We start from the raw sequence: 18,141 nt of genomic DNA, 5'->3' as shown, positions 1-18,141 counted from the left end.
AAGGAAGGAAGGAAGGAAGGAAGGAAGGAAGGAAGGAAGGAAGGAAGAAAGAAAGAAAGAAAGAAAGAAAGAAAGAAAGAAAGAAAGAAAGAAAGAAAGAAAGAAAGAAAGAAAGAAAGAAAACAGGAAAGGAAACCATCGTGGCTAGGAATCAAATAAAGGGCATGAAATGTGCCAGAGGAAACTCCAGCTCTTCAAACCATGTGAGAAAAATAAAGGTGAGAAGAGAGAAACAGAACAGTATTCTCATTTTTATATGGAAAACATTGTCTTTGGGGAGAAAACCACGTGAAACAAACATGGTGATCTTAGGCCTCATTAGAAATGCCAACTGTGGGCAAACTTACAATGCTTTCTAGTCTTGGTCTACTAAAGCAAGGATGTCAACAGCAACGTATGGAGAAAAGTTGAAATTTCCAGGCAGACACAAATGTCTCCATGTACCTGAGGGGCTCTCAATAATTTGAATCTTGAGTCCCAAGGTCTTAAAAAAAGGTGCCATCCAAATACTGCAAATTGGAAGTCTGTAAGCCTTCTCTAATGATCCAAATTAAAATTGATTTCTCTCCTAATATAGCTTCTATCTCTTAAGTGATTTATAAAGGATAAACTTGTGTTAAACAGCTTTATGTGTATTATCTCATTAACTTTTCACAATGACCTCAGGAAGTAGCTTCTTATTTTCCTACTTTACAGAGAGGAAAGACAGAAAGAGTCTATCTCCTTGAGAATGCTGATCCACAGCACCACCAAACTTGGAAATATCGTTCTTCTAGTTACCATTGCTGAGTAAGAAACTATCCCAGGTTTAGTGATAACACCACAACCATTTCCTAGGCTCACGGTTCTGAGGGTCAGGAATTTGGAGCGAACACAGTGGGAACAGTTTGTTTCTATTCTCCCATGTCCCAGGCATTAACTGGGGAGATACAAATATCTTGAAGTAACTCAAGCAGCTAGAGAGTGGAGTCATCTGGAGGCTTCTTCACTCACAAATCAGGCATGTGGGCTGAGAAGACTTGAAAGCTGGGCTCTACTGAAACTATTGACCAGAGCACCTGCACGAGGCCTCTCCACTCCACGTGGTTGGCTTTCCTCACTACACGGCGGCTGGGTTCAGAAAGGGAGTGTCCTGACAGCAATCAGAAACTAAGCTTTTCAAGAGAGCCAGAGAGAAGCTACATGACCTTTTCTGACCTTGATCTGGAAGTCATGCAGCATCACTTCCACCAGACAGTATGGGGTTGAAGTGAGTCCCAACTGCTAGGCAGTCTGAAGAGGAGGGTGGAAGAATGGCAAAGTCACACTGCAGAAAAGCATGGGTCGAATGGGTGGTATTATTGTGGCCATATTGGCAAATGTAAATGGGCACCTCTACACTTAGACTTTTTATTAAGACGGTTAATATTCATCTATCTTTTTGAAGCCACTGTTAGTAGTTAGATATTATGTTTTCTGCAGCAAAAGAAACCCAAGTGATAATGTTCCTAACCCCAACTTCAATAATGGTAATGTTATTATCTGCTTTGTATATTTAGTCTTGTAGGAGAGATTGTGTGTGTGTGTATGCGTGTGTGTGTGGTGGGGTGGAGGGGGGTGATAGCCTTAGAATTGATATAATCTGAAAGAGATACAGATGTACACAGATATATAATCTCTCGGCCTTTGGAGAACCTAGGCAAGAACTGGAGCAGCCAGAGTTCTGAGCTGTGAGCAGCTTCTTCCACTGTAAGCAGTCTCCACGGTATGAAAAAACAAAGTTTGGAAAAAAATTACCATTGAGTAGTGGTCTTCAAACTCTGTTCACATGTTCCTAGAATAATTTTGAAAAATTACATACCCTCTTTCCCATTTCTAGGTTATCTAAAAATTTGGTTATGAGTTCAAATTGCAAAGGATGTAAGTTCCAGACCAGGATACACTATTCTTCTGCCTTAGCACACAGATCTATGTACAGCTGGGAAAGCCTGGAAGCCCCATGGTTTATGGTGCCTGATTAATCATTACATGAGGCGTCTCCTTTGTTGGTGCCCCTCTGGGAAGTTTTCACACCCTGAGGCAATAGACCAAAGTAAGATTTATGTGCAAGGAATATGATTTCTTTTGTAAGAGGCTGTGGTAGGGAAACCATATATTTTCTAATCCTGAACATTTTTTTGACAATAAAAAGGGACACTATTAACTACTCTAAGAAATAAGCATTAACCAAGAAAACCGGGATATATGGTGACCCTAGCTATTAGAACCCTAGGAAGCAAATCAGTTTACAAAAGAGAATTCCTGGAAGCTGAAGATCTGGTCATTATTTCACTGAAAACTGCCCATTTTCAGTACTCCTTGAAAAATTTTCCATAGCCCCAAAAAGTTTGTATAGCTCTATTATTAAGCTAGCGTCCAGCCAACCAGTTGCCAAAGTATTGAAACATCACCATGCATGTTAGTAAATAGAGTAACAATAATTGGAATAGCCAATCAAAATAATCAATAATCTAAATCCCAGCATTTGTGTTTCATTTCAGAAACCACAAGCAGGCAAACTGTGATTCCAAGGCATCCTTGTGGAATGGATATTGGACACAGAGCTTGGGAATCTGTTACGGGGGACTTGCTATTTATTTCCAAAGTTGGTGGGTAGCACTGAAGCATAAATATCCTTATATAGCAGAAATGAGACTTGCCACTTCTTCAAATATCTTCTTCAAGCTTCCAAAAGAAATGCCTGTCCTTCCCCATGGGGGAGAAGTAGGGTCTGGGTATAGGAAGCAGATAGTAAGGTGACTGGGTGCCATGGATACACAGTTGTCATGGACATAGACAGCAAATGCCTTCATTGTGGGATAATGTTCCCTCTGATAGGTTTTTGAGACCTTGTTTTATTTGACAACTTAACTCCTGAAAGAAGGCAGCTGGCCCTGTGCTTTATAAACAAGTTTCCAGAGAGGGAATCTCCCAGAAACCTATTCAAGGATGAACACCGAGAGTCCTCTAGCAAGATGGTGCTGTGTCTCCACCCTGTCTTGCACCAAGCTGCACACTCTTCCTCCTCTACCTGACTGCTCTCTTTTTGAAAGAGAGACAGGGTCTAGAAGCTTCCACTACCTCCAGGCAGCATCAACCTCTGAGCACACTCCTATTATTTTTTTATGCTTTCTCTTCTTTTCTTCAGCTCTTTCTTCTTTGTCTCCATTAGTAACTGGGCTCTCCCTGGTCACTGCCTCGTGGTTGGCACAAGTGGTCTCCTAATTAGCCTCAATGGGGCCACAAAAGCATAGTGTGCTTCCTCATCGGAGAAAAAGAAAACAATATACAGGCTCCTGGCCTCAATAGTGAAGATCAGATCATTGCCATCTACTTTTCATCTTTCCCCACTTCCCCCCCTCCCTCTCTGCATCTCCCTGGTATCACCCAAATGATAACATCATTTCAGGTGAGAAGAAAAAGTACAAGTGAGGAGCAGACGCAGGGAGAGTAGAGAGCTAGTACAAAGGGCAGCCCAATGAATCCCTTTCTTTTATGATTAATGTGATTGCTTAATGGTTATCAATTCATAGGAAGTTGTGGGCAATGTGATGTAATTCCCCACACTTAGTCAGGAAGCAAACAGAATTATCATTTAATAACAATGCTGATGAAAGTATTGAATGGAAGATCAAAACCAGCACACCAGTCAATATAATATTTGGAAATTATTAGAATGATTTTATGAATGAAATGTATTACAAATAATATGCATAGGTAAGATATTTACATGATATATCATTAACTGCCTTAGACAATAAAAAGAGTATGGTCTATTCAATATTTGACTTCTATTATCAGTTATAGGACTGCACTACTTGAATATTTTCAACATTACATTTTACCATTTTATATCCAACGTTAAAGAAACCATCCTAGATGCCTGGACATGGTTTCTTCATTTGCATGGTTTCTTCATTTACTAGTGCAGTGGATTAAACATTAGTAGAGTTTTAATAACCTTGTATTCACATTTTCTTTTAACATATGTATTGCAGTGATTATCAAGGGGATAGTTATCACCTCATTTTAGAAGGAGAAAAACAGTGGGTTTCAGAAAAATCACACATGTTAGTGAATGTGAATAATTCTGAATTGCCATAGGGTACCCATTTCAGTCCTCTGTCACTCAAAGAACCCCTCTCACATTATCTCTCTCAGTGAGAAGTCTCATCCATTTCAGGAAGCTCTAAATGATTAGCTAATGGCTCAGAAGGTAGCCGTTAGTCACTGGATATTATGATTGCAGTAGGCTGAATAATAAATAATCCACCCAGATGTCCACAACCTAATCCCAGGAACCTATGAGTGTTACTTTATATGGCAAAAGGAACTTTGCAGATGTCATCAAGTTAAGGATCTTCAGATGTGGAAATTATCCTGGATTTTGTGGGTGGGCCCTTAAATGTAACCACAAGTGTCCTTATAAGAGAGAGGCAGAGAGAGAGGTGACTACAGAGAAGACAGTGTGAAGCTAGAGCAGAAATAGAGTTGAAGATGCTTTGCTGCTGGCCTTGAAGATGAAAAAAGGGCCCATGAGCCAAAGTATGCAAGGAAAGTAGCTCTAGAAGCTATAAAAGGCAAGAAACAGACTCTCCACTGGACGCTCCTTCGACACCTTGATCTCAGCTCAGTGAAACCCATTTCAGACTTCCAACCTCAAGAACTGCAAAAGAGCAAATGTGTATTGTTTTAAGCTGACAAGTTTGTGGTCATTTGTTATAGCAGCCACAGGAAACTAATACACTGATGTACAACAGGACTCAGAAAATCCTTCCTTGGTCAGGAAGAAGCAGAACTCTTCTGAAATTCTATTAGCTGCTGACTTCAAGTTAACCAACCAGACACTCATGCGGTGTCAGGATTCCTTAGTAGCAAGGGAATGGAAGAGAAGTGGAGCTACGTGAGTCACATCTACTAACTACACAAACATCACATTGGCTGACACCCTTCAACCCCAGGAAATCAGCTAGACACCGGGAAATCTTCAATCAAACTAGTCACTCAGAGGAAAGGGCCAGAATTTCACCAGGCAAGCTGAGCATTTATAGCTTCATTAAAGGCTACTAAATTATATGACTCAAGAAAATCACTGGCAATTTATTCGGACAAGAAATGTTTCTGTGGTTTTTACCACAAAACCTCAGTGGATCTTACACTGCATGACTATGGAATCTACTCTCACTTTTTGGAGGCCAAAATATCTTTCTAGTTCTTTGGCTTGCAGTATGGACCTAAGTAAAAATTATGAGGTAGTCAGCATTTCTGGATGTTGTCAATATAAGCTGTCAGTGACCCTGTACAGAACCTCTGGTTCATTTTCAGATGATACAACTCCTTTTTCAAGATGGTAGAAGAGCTGGGGCACCTGGGTGGCTCAGTCAGTTAAGCAGCTGCCTTCGGCTCAGTTCATGATCTCAGGGTCCTGGGATCAAGCCCCGCATCAGGCTCCCTGCTCAGCGGGGAGTCTGCTTCTCCCTCTCCCTCTGCCTGCCGCTCCCCTTTCTTGTGCTCTCTCTCTCTCTGACAAATAAATAAATTAATTAAATCTTAAAAAAAAGAAAGATGGTAGAAGAGCTAAATGGTCCCTGTTCTTGGAGTCAAGAATTTAATGCCATCTGATCAGGCATGGGAAGAAAATCTGAAAGAAAAGTTTAAATACTGGAATAATGGAAGAATGTCAAGTAGGCCTTAACATAGATCCTTAGAGTATCTTTCAAATCAGAAGTACAACACGCACAACAAATTTTTTTAAAGAATTTTCTACTTTCCACACTTGACTCACTTTACTCACAGTAGTGTGACAAAAAAAAGTATCAGTTTCTGGATTTTATTTTATTTTTTTTAAGATTTTATATATTTATTTGAGAGAGAGAGTGAGAGAGAGAGAGAGCACAAGCTGGATGAGAGGCTGAGGGAGAAGCAGACTCCCCAATGAGCAGGGAGCCAGACACCTGGCTCAATCCCAGGACTCCAGGATCATGACCTGAGCCGAAGGCAGACACTTAACTGACTGAGCCACCCAGGCGCCCCTCAGTTTCTGGATTTTAAAGCACAGAAACTAGGTAGACATGCTGCAATGATCCCGGTGGTTTCTAAGACGGGGCCACACCTATTCTTCATTCATTAGTCCCCCCAGAACTAAAATGGAGTATTTTATACATACAAGTACTTCTCTGAACAGTAACATGTACATTTAAATTAAATGATTGCAAGGAGTTCTATCAGGGGTATAATCACTGTCCTCAGCATATAAATAAAGACATGGGACTCAATGGCAAGGAACAATACACTACAGTGGATGAGAATACTGGTTGGAGGCTAAACAGCCAACGTTTGACTCTCAGGTCCCACTACTAGCTGTGTAACTCTGGGCAAGATTCTCAATTTTTCTGAGCTTCACTTCACTAATCTTTGAAATGATGATAATAGCACCTACTACCTAGGGCTATTTTGAACATATATACCTATATAATACCTATAAAGGTGCTCAGTGCAGAACTTAGAAAATATTCAGTATTCAATAAATATCAACTACCTTTACATGACCTTGAGGCCAATAAGAATACGATTTGAAGTATTTCATTAAATTATAATTTGTCATAATCTGGCTTGACAAATAATGACTGAAGGGAAAAGATAATGAGACATTTTAAATATGGAACTGGTTACTGAAGGAAATTTTATTGCCAAACACATGCAACTTGTTTTTTATTATGAAAACAAGTTGCATATATTTTGAACATCAAATGGATCAAAGGATATACAAGAAAAAGTTAATCTTCCTCTTCCTGCAGAACTTTGCTTGCATTCTACAGAAGTAACCACAGATATATGCACGCACGTGCATGTGCATTTGTGTTTGTGTGTGTGTGTGTGTGTGTGTAAAATACTATCCTAATTTGACTCCCAGATTTCCTTCTTGTTCCTCTACCAGGACTTTTTCACCCAGTAGCCTGAGTGAATCCTAAAACAATTAAATCATGTCATATAATTTTCCTTGCTTAAAATACTCCAATAGCCCATTGTATTTAAATAAAATAAAAACTCCTTACTCTGGATTACAAAGTGCTACATACTTGGGTCCCAGTCTTTCTTTCTAACCTTATCTCCCTCTGTTTGCTTCCAACTAAGCTCCAGAAACACTGGCTTTCCCTCTGTGTATATGATGAACATTTGGGCTCATTCCCGCCTCACGACCTTCACACTCTCTCCTCTACCTGGAACGCTCTTCATCTTGAACTATACATAGTTATGTCTCTTTTTTATTCAGATCTCAGATAAAACCTGTCCTCCCAATTCAGGACATGGCTGACTCTACAACTCAAGTAGTCACTCGTTATTCTTTATCATTTCAACCTATTTTGAGTCTTTGTGTAACATCTAACACCACTCTATATTTTTATTTGTTTGCTTATTTTTATTTATTCATATGTTTAGTTAGGTAATTGCTAGCTTCTCTCTTTCCTAGAATGGAAGCTCCATGACAGCAAGACTTGGGCCTGTTCACTCCTGGGCCTCTTTGCCTAGAAGGATGCTGAAAAATAATATGTGTTTAATAATGTTTCATACATTTTTGTTGACAGTTAATGAGGGCTATTTAGGTTCCTTTTCCAAGTAATTTCAAAAATCTGGCTACATTATCCTAGCACAACCATCTTTGTACATGTCCAATCAAGTGCCAAAAGTTTAATTATTGATTCAAAGGTATATGCAATTTAAATTTTTATTGTTATTTCCAAATCACCTTTTAACAAAGTTATGCCAATTTACATTTTGAGTGGATTCCTTGAATCTTCTTTTAAGTGACTTTATGACATGATATTTGAGATATGTTCTCTCAATGTAGAAGCTCAGGACACTTTATAATTTTATAACTTTGAAACGCAAACAGGATAGCCCAAGTGCAGATGTTCATAGAGGACCTTTGGAATGGCTAGAGAACCCGCATCTATAGTTATTGACAATTAGGCGAGTTACTATGAGAAGCATGCATGACTCCCTTTCAAAAGTCTCTCATTACCCAAGAGTCTTATGTCTGAATTTTTAGCAGTAAACAGAGGTTTACTAATCAACATGCATCATAATCTTTTCCAAGTATACAAGTATAATTTATGATAACAAAAATCTTAGTTTATGAAGATTGGATGGAGACACAGAAAACCATAATGGCAGAAACAGGTCCTTATTCTAAAAGGTTCTCAAATTCCACGAGTTCATTTCTCCCCACCAAAGGCTTGTTTATCTTACCCTTTGAGTCATCTATACCAACAAGCTCAGATTCTGTGTAGTACTAACTGGAAAATACCCTACTGATGCATGTATATCTGTATGTTCACATTTGTTTAAACTACATCAACAAGGCCATTGAGAGAAGTGGGGACACACATTTATACACACACATTAAACTACATCAACAAGGCCATTGACTCCTCCCTGACATTTTGAAAGACACCCTCTCCCAGTGCAAAATCAACCAACTAAAGCCATAAGCAACAGCCAGAAGGGAGCCAGAAAACAAAACCATAGACATACAGACATTCAGCCTCCACACGAACACCATCCCAAAAATTCTGCCGACCTATTTTGCCCATAAAGATATTTTAAATATCTTTAAATGAAACATCAATTTTCAGCAAAGATCATCCAATTTTCAGCAAAGATCATCCAAACACCTGTCATTTAAGCACGTAAGATGTTCTCTATAGCTCATCTCTTATACTCAACCGCAGCATATTCTCTCCTTAGAAGAGTTGGAGCATCGGAAAAAATTGCCCAGTTAATTGAGAGATACCAACTCGGGGTTCAGAAGGTACGTGCATCAAGTATCCAATTGACTACATACAGGAAAATGGGGGTACTCACAGCAGGGTGTCCGGTACAGTAGGTGTAGCTGGCGTGGGACTGATAGTGCAAGCTTGCTCTTGGAAAGGAGTATGTAGTCCAGGCTGGTTGGCCGCTGTTCCACTGAGAGCTGAAGCCAGGGCTCATGGTCACTCGTGACTTACTAGTCTGATAGGCTCTCACTGTGGAGCTAGACTATCAAGAAGAAAGAAATGCAATGTAAAGACAGCTCTGCATAAAACCCAAGTCAGCTATATACAGCAGCAGGCACTCTCTTGTAGGACTGTGGCACAGGTCTCGGCTCGTTAAGGCAAATGGCCGATTCCTTAAGAGGACGCGTTAAATATTGTTCTGACCGGGATAAAAGTATTTTCTCATTGTGAGAATTTTAACTGGATCACAAAGCACAAAGGCTCATTGAAATGGATCCTACTGAAAAGAATTTTTTTTTTTCCAGATTCCATGGATCTTACTGAAAACAGTTTTTTTTTTTTTTTTTTTTTTCCAGTTGCGACATGCAACTCCATCCTTCAGAAATGAGATAGGTTTTAGTGGTGACAGCCGTGGTGATACTGTCAATTACATAAACGCTCTTTCAGCACAGCATTTACCTTAGAAATTCACCGTCAGTCTCATCCGAAAGCAGTAAACAAAAATCTTAGTTTACGAGGATTGGACTGAGACACAGATTAATCCCTGACTCAAATGGTCCTCAAATTCCATGAATCTATTGCTCTCCTATGGAAGGCATCAGCAGAAATCTGGACATATTCCAACATGTCACCATTCCACTACCTAAAGGCAGCAAAATGATGAAGGATTTGAAATCATCACTTACCCCCAACCCACCAGACCAATGTAATTAAAAATAGAGAAATAGGAAAATATCTATTAACTTGCCAAATGTTAAATATACGTGGTTGTTCATAATTGTATATAGGGTAAAATGAACTGAAAACAAAACTCACTTGTATCTTCTGTCTTTCTTTGTCCTCAGATGGCCACGGCATATAAGGCATATAATAGTTTCTTTTCAGAGAACACTTTCTATCATCAAATTGCAATAGCTACTTACCCAAGTAGTACAGTAACTTCCACAATAAATTCTATTTATAAATCCATGGGCACATGCCAACTCAATCACTGGGAAAATGTGCTAATCTCATTGCCATTATATTCAGGAAACCTAGTGGGGAAAAACTTCTATCTGAGATTGTGTTTCCCATTAGGCTGGATTTTGATACCATTAGATACTTAGAGGAATGACTTTTCTGAAGACAAGTTTGGGCATCTTGGAGTAACTGAAAGAAAGCAAGGGCCTCAGCAATTGGAAGGTACTAGGCAGGGCTATTTCTCTCACAATATCCTCAAGATACTTGGAAAGGGAAAAGAAAATTTAAACCAGTGATTCACTGGGAAAAATTTTTAAATATTTAAACCCAAAACTAGAGAACATAGCCTTGTTGAGGTAGACAAGTTTTTTTGACCATCTGTCTCTACTCTCATCCCCACGTTACGTACCCCCATGTGTACGTTAATAGTTCAATGAGATGTGCAGGTACAGCAATGCAAAGGACATCGGAGGACAAACCTGTGTTGGAGAAGCAGTAGTGGACTTTTATAAAATTAGGATTTTTGTGGGGCACCTGGGTGGCTCAGTCGGTTAAGCATCTGCCTGCGGCTCAGGTCATGATCCCGGGGTCCTGGGATAGAGCCCCATGTCGGGCTCCCTGCTCAGTGGGGGAGTCGGCTTCTCCCTTTTCCTCTGCCCCTCCCCTGCTCGTGCTTTCTCTCTCTCTCAAATAAGTAAATAAAATCTAAAAAAAATTAGGATATTTGTGCATGGTCCTAAGTATGGAAGCTCTGTATTTATATTAAAAAACATGCTATATGTATGATATATGCTATCACTTCAAAGACTAAACTAGTCCACCCACAAAACTACCATTGGCCCTGAAAGTATCTTGGTTTTCCACTCTGCATCTATAGTCATTAACATTAATCTCTCTCGCTAGTTCAGTAGATTCTATGGGTAGCTCCTTCAAGACTAAATGTGGTTAGTTCCTTTATCTGTTTTCACATGTAGATCAGCTCCAGGACCTTAAAATTCTTGGAAATTGTGTATTCACAAGTAAGTGTGTAAATACCCTTGTCTCTTGGTTTAATTTACGTTTCCACACAGCATCAGTCTCTCCTCAATGATTTTATTCATGGTGGTCTTCCTCCTGCAAATTCTTTTTGGTCCCTCCTTTACAAAACTCACATTCAAGTTACACTTCATACTTGGTCCCATTCCCCATGCCTCTAGCTTACTGCCCTTGCCTTCCTACTCTCACACAGCGCTCCCAGTGTGGCTCAAGCACTTTAGCAATATGATTGCATTGTTTTGTATTGTAAGGGCTATATGTAAATTTCAGCTCCCCAACCTGGCTGAGAGTTGAGGTCAAGATCGAGTATTGCGTTTTTTGCAGCTCAAGGAGTCTTTATCTTTGTTGCCCTTGGAAGGCTCTGAAAGTGTTTATCTCCTTATCACTGCAATCATCTTTCCCTCTGACTCCTTGACCCTTCGGACTGTACCTTCCTGTCTCACCTGCTTCCTTATCTTTCTATTTGCTCTCCTCAAATGAGGTCTTTTGCCAGGGCTTAATTTTCAGTTCTGTGCTATTCATTCTCTTAACTTTCCTCTTTCGTGATCTTATTCATGGTCAAAGCTTTAAGTATTACTTCTAAGAAGATGACTCTCCAATGTAATTTAACAGTGTGTACTCTTTCCTAAATTCCAGTCCCAAATCTTAAAATATCTGCTGGATATGGATGTATAACTATCAATCACCACAAATGGAACCAAAGTTTAAGTTACTGTGTATAAAATTAAATGAGTGTAATGTTTTACTGTAAAATTTCACCTCCCCACAATTTATTTCTGTTAATATTATGGCATTATTTTGAAACCAACTGCTTTGACCCTTTAGAATGCTTGTGACTCATTTATTTGTCCTCCAACCTGTTATCTGGTGCCACCAAATTCTATTGACTCTCTTCAGTAGGTCTTGAACTGATGTTGTCCTTTCTATTCCCATTACGAGTACCCAGTTCTAGGATTTTACCAGTTTATATCCAAGTCACTGAAAATACATCAACAACCTTCTACCTTAAGCCTTAATTCACCCTCCACAATGAGATTAGATTAGTTTTCCTAGAAACCTGCTTTTATGGTGTTACTCCCTGATGAAAAGTGTCAGTGGTTCTCCATTCCCTGAGACAAAATCCAAAATTCCTAGTCTCATTGAACATTCTTTCTAATTTTACCTTAACCAATAACGCAAGGCTTATTTTTTATTCCTTTCTATATCATCTCAAGCTCCAGAGAGATTGTTACTCTGAACAAGATTTGTGTCTGTCACACCTTTCTACTTCCTAGAATGTCCTCCCCTGCTCTCAGTTCAGTTGACCCTACCAGACTCTACCTTTTCTGGAAAACCTATTTCAACCCTCAGCCACCAACCCAAAGGGACTTTTGCTTCTACTAGGCACTGACATTACAGATTTTCTGCCATATTCGTCTGGCTCTTTCATTTGTGTGGTACCCAGAAAATCAATATCATGACTTGATCAGTAGAACTCATCAAATCCCCTAATTAGTCTGCCACACAACAATTCATATGTCTCAACATACATCTTTGGGAATAGGTGTCTCAATTGTGTTTCTTCAGAAAGAGATCACAATGTAAGAACTTGAGTATAAGTAGTTCATTTTGGTAGTGATTCTAGAGAAAATCAGTAGGAGATTAGGAAATGTGACAAAGAAAGGATGAGACAATCCATCTGCATCACTGAATAAGTTATTACTATGGAGAACCACTTCCACTGGGAGACTCTGAGAGACAGTGTAGTAGACATGTTTCCAAATTACCTTATCGGAAGTGCAAGGAAGCTGGGTATTTAACCTCGGATTCCCATTCATCATTGGCTGAGGGCTGCTCCTGGGAGCATTATTCCCTGGCACAGGCATAGCTGGCCTACCCCACACATAGTCCAAAAGAAAGTTCTCATGTAGAGAGTCCCATGAGATTGTTAAAATGCTCTGAGAAAGTAAGTGCCAAGAAAGTATGGGCAGAGCATCGATAGCATCAATGTTATGTGGATGATTCCCTGAACTTTTTTTTTTTTTAAGATTTTATTTATTTATTTGAGAGAGTGAGAGAGTGAGAACACAAACAAGTGGAGGGGCAGAGGCAGAGGGAGAGGGACAAGCAGCCTCCCCGCTGAGCAGGAAGACTGATGTGGGGCTCGATCCCAGGACCCCAGGATGATGACCTGAGCTTAACTGACCGAGCCACCCAGGCACCCCTTCCTGAAATTCTTTATATCTGTCATAAAACTCCAGACACTTGAATTTTCCTTTGGCATGACTGAGAGCAAGGGCTCAAAAATATTTGTCTAATTGGCTTGACTACACTACTATTAAGGACCTGAAAGGACAACGCACAAAAGAAAATATTGGAATGGCCAGTAAGCACAGTGAAGAGGTGCTCAAAACCAGTAGTCATCAGGAAAATATAAAATAAAGCTACAATAAGATACCAGTTTATATCCAGGCAAGTGGCTAAAACTAAAACCATTGATAACTTAAATGTTGGTGAGGTTACTGAGGACCTAGAACCCTCATACATTGTCAGGGTAAAACAGTATGGCCTCTGCTTGGTTGTTTCTTATAAAATTAAGCCTATTTCTACTTATGATCCTGCAATTCTATCCCTATTTACCCAGAAGAAAATAGATTTACACAAAAATATTGTATAAGAATGTGTATAGCCGCCTTATTCATAATAGTCCCAACCTAGAACTTATTCAAATGTCTATCAAGAAGTTGGGTGCCTGGGTGGCTCAGTCGGTTAAGCGTCTGCCTTCAGCTCAGGTCATGATCTCAGGGTCCTGGGATCGAGCCCCATGTTGGGCTCCCTGCTCAGTGGGGAGTCTGCTTCTCCCTCTCACTCTCCCTCTGCGCCCTCCCTCTCTCCCAAATGAATAAATAAAATCTTAAAAAAAAATGTCTATCAAGAGGAGAATGGTTAAAAAAAAAAGTGCATTCATATAATGGGATACTACTCAGCAATAAAATAGAACAAACTTCTGATATACATAACTACACGGATGAGTCTCAAGATAATGCCAAATAAAAAAAGACCAGGAATAGAAGACTAAGATATGTGTGATTTCATTTACATTAAGTTCAAGGTGAGGAAAACATAGAACAATAGAAATCAGAAAATGGTTGCTGGGGGTGGGGATGAAGGAGAATTGATTAGAAAGGGGAATGAGGTCATTTTCTGGGGTAATGGAAATGCAAGCCATCTTATTTTGGGTGGTCATTACATTAATGCATACATTTGCCAGAACTCATCAGAGTGAACACTCAGGATCTGTGCATTTTATGTCTTACTTGTATTTCAATCAAAGTGAAATATGCTGTGGCTGCAAAAGGCTGATTCTGAATTTTCCATGGATGTAGAGGATAGAAATGTCTCATAAAACTGAAGTCCAATGATCTAAAAGTCCTAATTTTCTAGACCCCCATAATTGGCTAGTCTGAGTTTTGCTATCTTTTCCCTTCTTGGTCTACCCTCTGAGAGCAATGCCAGGGAGCATCCAATGGCCAAAAGGCAGGCAGCCAGAGAGAAGAGCAAAGAGTCTGGATAAAGAGCCTCTGAATAACCAAGAGCTGGCAGCATCATCTGGTGTCTGCCAACAGATCAGGGGTCAGAGCTGTTGAAGCAAGAAAAAATGGAGTGCAGCACAAAAGAAGGGCCCTCTTACATGCTTCCAGAAATTACAAAGCTCCAGGGAACAGTTGCTGTACGCTCTACTCAGTCAGCACTAGCAAACAAAAGAAAGATAAAGGGAGGGGCAGAAGGAAGCTGCCCAAGAAAAAAATGCAATAGGGAGGAAGAGAATATCACTAAGACTTCCAGACACAATTGAATGTGTTCTACAAGGGGATACTCAGAGGTAGCATTAACATGCAACTTACTACTTCTCAGACACTGTTCTAAACGTTTTATGTGTACACTGTGATAACTCATGTATTGCTCATAACAATACTGTAAGGTAGTTACTATTCTTATCTGCATTTATAGGCAAGGAACCTGATGCAGAAAAAAAAATGAGATAATTTAAAAATGTAAGGATATACGACTACTAAGCAGTTGAGTGGATTCAAATGCAGACAGGGTACTCCGTAATCCATCCTACTCTTACACTGTCTTAGTTTGGATTCTCTCTAAAACAGATTCTAAGGCAAGGACTGGTTTGGTGTTTTTTGTTTTGTTTTGTTTTGTTTTGGGGAGGGGGTTAATTATAAAAATCAGGAGGAAAGGAACAGTGAGACTGGCTCAGAAAATGAGGATAAACTATCAGTGTATGCTATTGGGATCTATGCTATAAAGCAACAATCAGTGAAGTCTCCTGAGACATCTGAGAAGTGTTCAAAATGCCACCCAGAATTGTCCACGGAAAGTCAATGATCCAAAAGAGCACACAATGGTTGTGAGATGCAGGCATGAGCACCATTCACTATTATGGAATAATATCACCTTTCCCTGATGGTAATATCATTATCACATGGTAATGCTCTCAAGTTAACTCAAGTGCAATGATCGGTGATGACACAATAGCAAACTCAAACCGCCCACATATGGCTCCTTTAAAAGTTTCTTAGTCTCCATAAGTAAATGTCCTCCTCAGCAGGAAGAAATTACAAGGTAACTCTAGAAACACAGTCAATAAATTTAAACTGAAATTTCTTTAAGTATATCCCAGTGGTAACCTAAAAATCCTGCTGTAGTCATCTTAAGGAGAATTTACATTCTTTATAATAAATACTTTTGAAATACATAGAATGTACTTGTATGTACTAATAGAGCAGAGCCCTATAATAATTGTAGTAGACGTGTTTCACTAGTTCAGCAGCCCAGCCAGTCTTCCCACAGCTCCTGCAGAACACAGCATGTGCCTATATAAACATGGTTATTCCAGGTGACCCCCCCCCACCCTCCTGCCCAACCTGAGTCTGGTTGAACCAGGTAATCACCAGATCCACCCTGGGCCAATCAGATAACTTCGCCTGGAAATATGGAATTGTCATTCGATGACTCATAAATTTCCACTGGGCACTTGAACGAGGAAGTGATGTAAAGGCAGAAATGGGGTTTGGTTGTATGAATGTAGAAACCAACAAAGCCTTTCTGAGGGCTAGTGAGGGGCGGGAAGAGGAGAAAAACAACCTATGGATAACAACAGAGACAAGAGAGGTAAGAGATACTCTTACTTCAAGGAAATGAAAGGAACATTTCAGTTCTGGATGACTTTTACAGTTTTTGGCTCCAGTCTCTTGCAACATTTGGCTGTACTCCTGATCCCGAGTTCCATAACATATTACTGTATCCAGATATTAAATCCTTCTTTCCTGCTTAGGAGATCTTGAGTAGAAATTGCAATTAAATGACCACTGGCTGTGCAAAGTGAAAGGAACAGATGTGCAGAAAGAAGCAGGGTTGAGACCACGTGACCCAGATGGAGAGAGAAACCAAGGGCTTTCTGGTTCCCACAAGGCCTGTAACATGTTTCATGGGAATCCTGTGAACTATTCCGGTGATTCCCCCATTTGCCTTCACTCGAGTGGTTTTCCCTTCCTAACAACCAAATGGTTCCTTTTGGGACATTGGTATTCTCTCTCTTCGTCCGTGTACCTTCATTTTCACCTGTAAAATGTAGTATTTATTGTTCTTCTCCTTTGGCTTTTTAAATCAGCATTTCCAGCTGACATTAGGGATTTGGTGACCCTTCACTGAAGATTTTAAAGTTGTTTCCATTCTAAAGCAAGCATGATATAAGTAAAGATAAAAGTCGTGAACCAAACATTACACCTAAAAAGACATTTTTAGGTCAACCAGTGAGCAGAAAACATGACAAAGTATGCATGATAGATGGTAATCAGCAGATGGCTAAAAATTCAGAACTATAACGTCTATCTAGCTTCGACTCCTAAAACACAGTCTTATAAACGGGATCCACACCTATATTTTTTGTGTCATTCTTTTTTCCCAATTGTTCATTTTATTTTTAGTATCACATTACCAGCATTGTAATAAGGGAGAATTAGTAAATATTTATATACACATATACATATATGTGCATACATACACACATACACACGAATATAGCCACACACATGCATAAATTTCTTAAGGACCCACAATGAACTTTTTTAGTAAGCAAATGTCAACATGAAGTTCACAGAGAGGCTAAATGACTTCCTGTGTGTGTTTATTTCCCTGTACTGCCCCTGAGGAAGTCTAAAAAGAACAGCTTCTACCCAAGGGCTCTCAGAGTTTCAATAGGTTTTTCAAAGTTCCCTCCCCACCCCGTGCCCCAAGCGAAGGATTCCCGCTGTGAGGTTTCTAAAGATTTCACTTATAACCAGCCGAAAACAGAGCCTGAATGGACAGTAAAACCCACACCAAGCCTCTCTCTGCACCCTGTGTGGGACAAGTGGTTACTTTGTTCATTTACAAAGGCTGGGAGAGCGAGGGAGAGAGAGACAAACTGCCCCTATGGTATAAGAAACTTCTTTCAAATAAATCCTTTTAAATGGATCTAAATCATGACACTCAAAAGGAAGGAGGCTGCACAAGGAAAAGGGGAGCGACTTCTAAGTTCTTCTCACACCCCACTGCCCCCGGAGGAACAGAAAAAAAGTTTTCTCTTCTCTGACGTATTATCTTTTGTAACATTCCTCAAAGATGAGTCTCTTGCTTGGTCTCCACAGATTTGCTTCTCTGAGGAAAATGAAGCCTTTTTGTTATTATTGTCGCTTCCCTGACATGGGGGCTGTCTTGATTTTTCCAACATCACTTCTTTCATGACTTGTAAATATAAAGGAGCTGAGTGATTTGCTTTGCTTATCAGAGGCCCTTTTAATAAAATGATCATAAAACATGGTGCTTTCTGGCACTTCATGCTATTGTTATTGTCTAGCTTCAAAACTTCAAAGGGTGGAATGTGATTGAACATTCTGTATGCTCTGCCGACACATCTGAGGGCTCTTGCCAGCCCCCCTGGTGGGATCCCAGCCCCAAATGAAGACTATCCCTAGACCAGCAGGTCATACCAGGTGACTCCTCCACTCACTCGTATCTGATGGGACCAGGTAGTCACCAGCCCATCCTGACTAATCAGATGCTCTCTAGACACTGGGAACTGCCACATAGTAACTAATAA

At 39.9% G+C, this 18,141-nt stretch overlaps 1 protein-coding gene across 1 annotated transcript in view; it reads right to left on the bottom strand.

Moving 5' to 3' along the window:
• RBMS3 (RNA binding motif single stranded interacting protein 3) overlaps window positions 1-18,141 on the bottom strand; it is a 1,498,583-nt gene that overhangs the window by 783,773 nt on the left and 696,669 nt on the right. Inside the window, exon 9 of the mRNA XM_032408843.1 lies at window positions 8,884-9,057. Coding sequence (XP_032264734.1) covers window positions 8,884-9,057 — 174 coding nt within the window. The remainder of the gene's footprint in view (window positions 1-8,883; window positions 9,058-18,141) is intronic.

Source organism: Phoca vitulina, unplaced genomic scaffold (assembly GCF_004348235.1).
Source record: "Phoca vitulina isolate PV1807 unplaced genomic scaffold, GSC_HSeal_1.0 scaffold10, whole genome shotgun sequence".
Lineage (NCBI taxonomy): Eukaryota > Metazoa > Chordata > Mammalia > Carnivora > Phocidae > Phoca > Phoca vitulina.
Note: the sequence above shows the minus strand (reverse complement) of the source record. Positions and strands in the feature narration are given on the sequence as shown.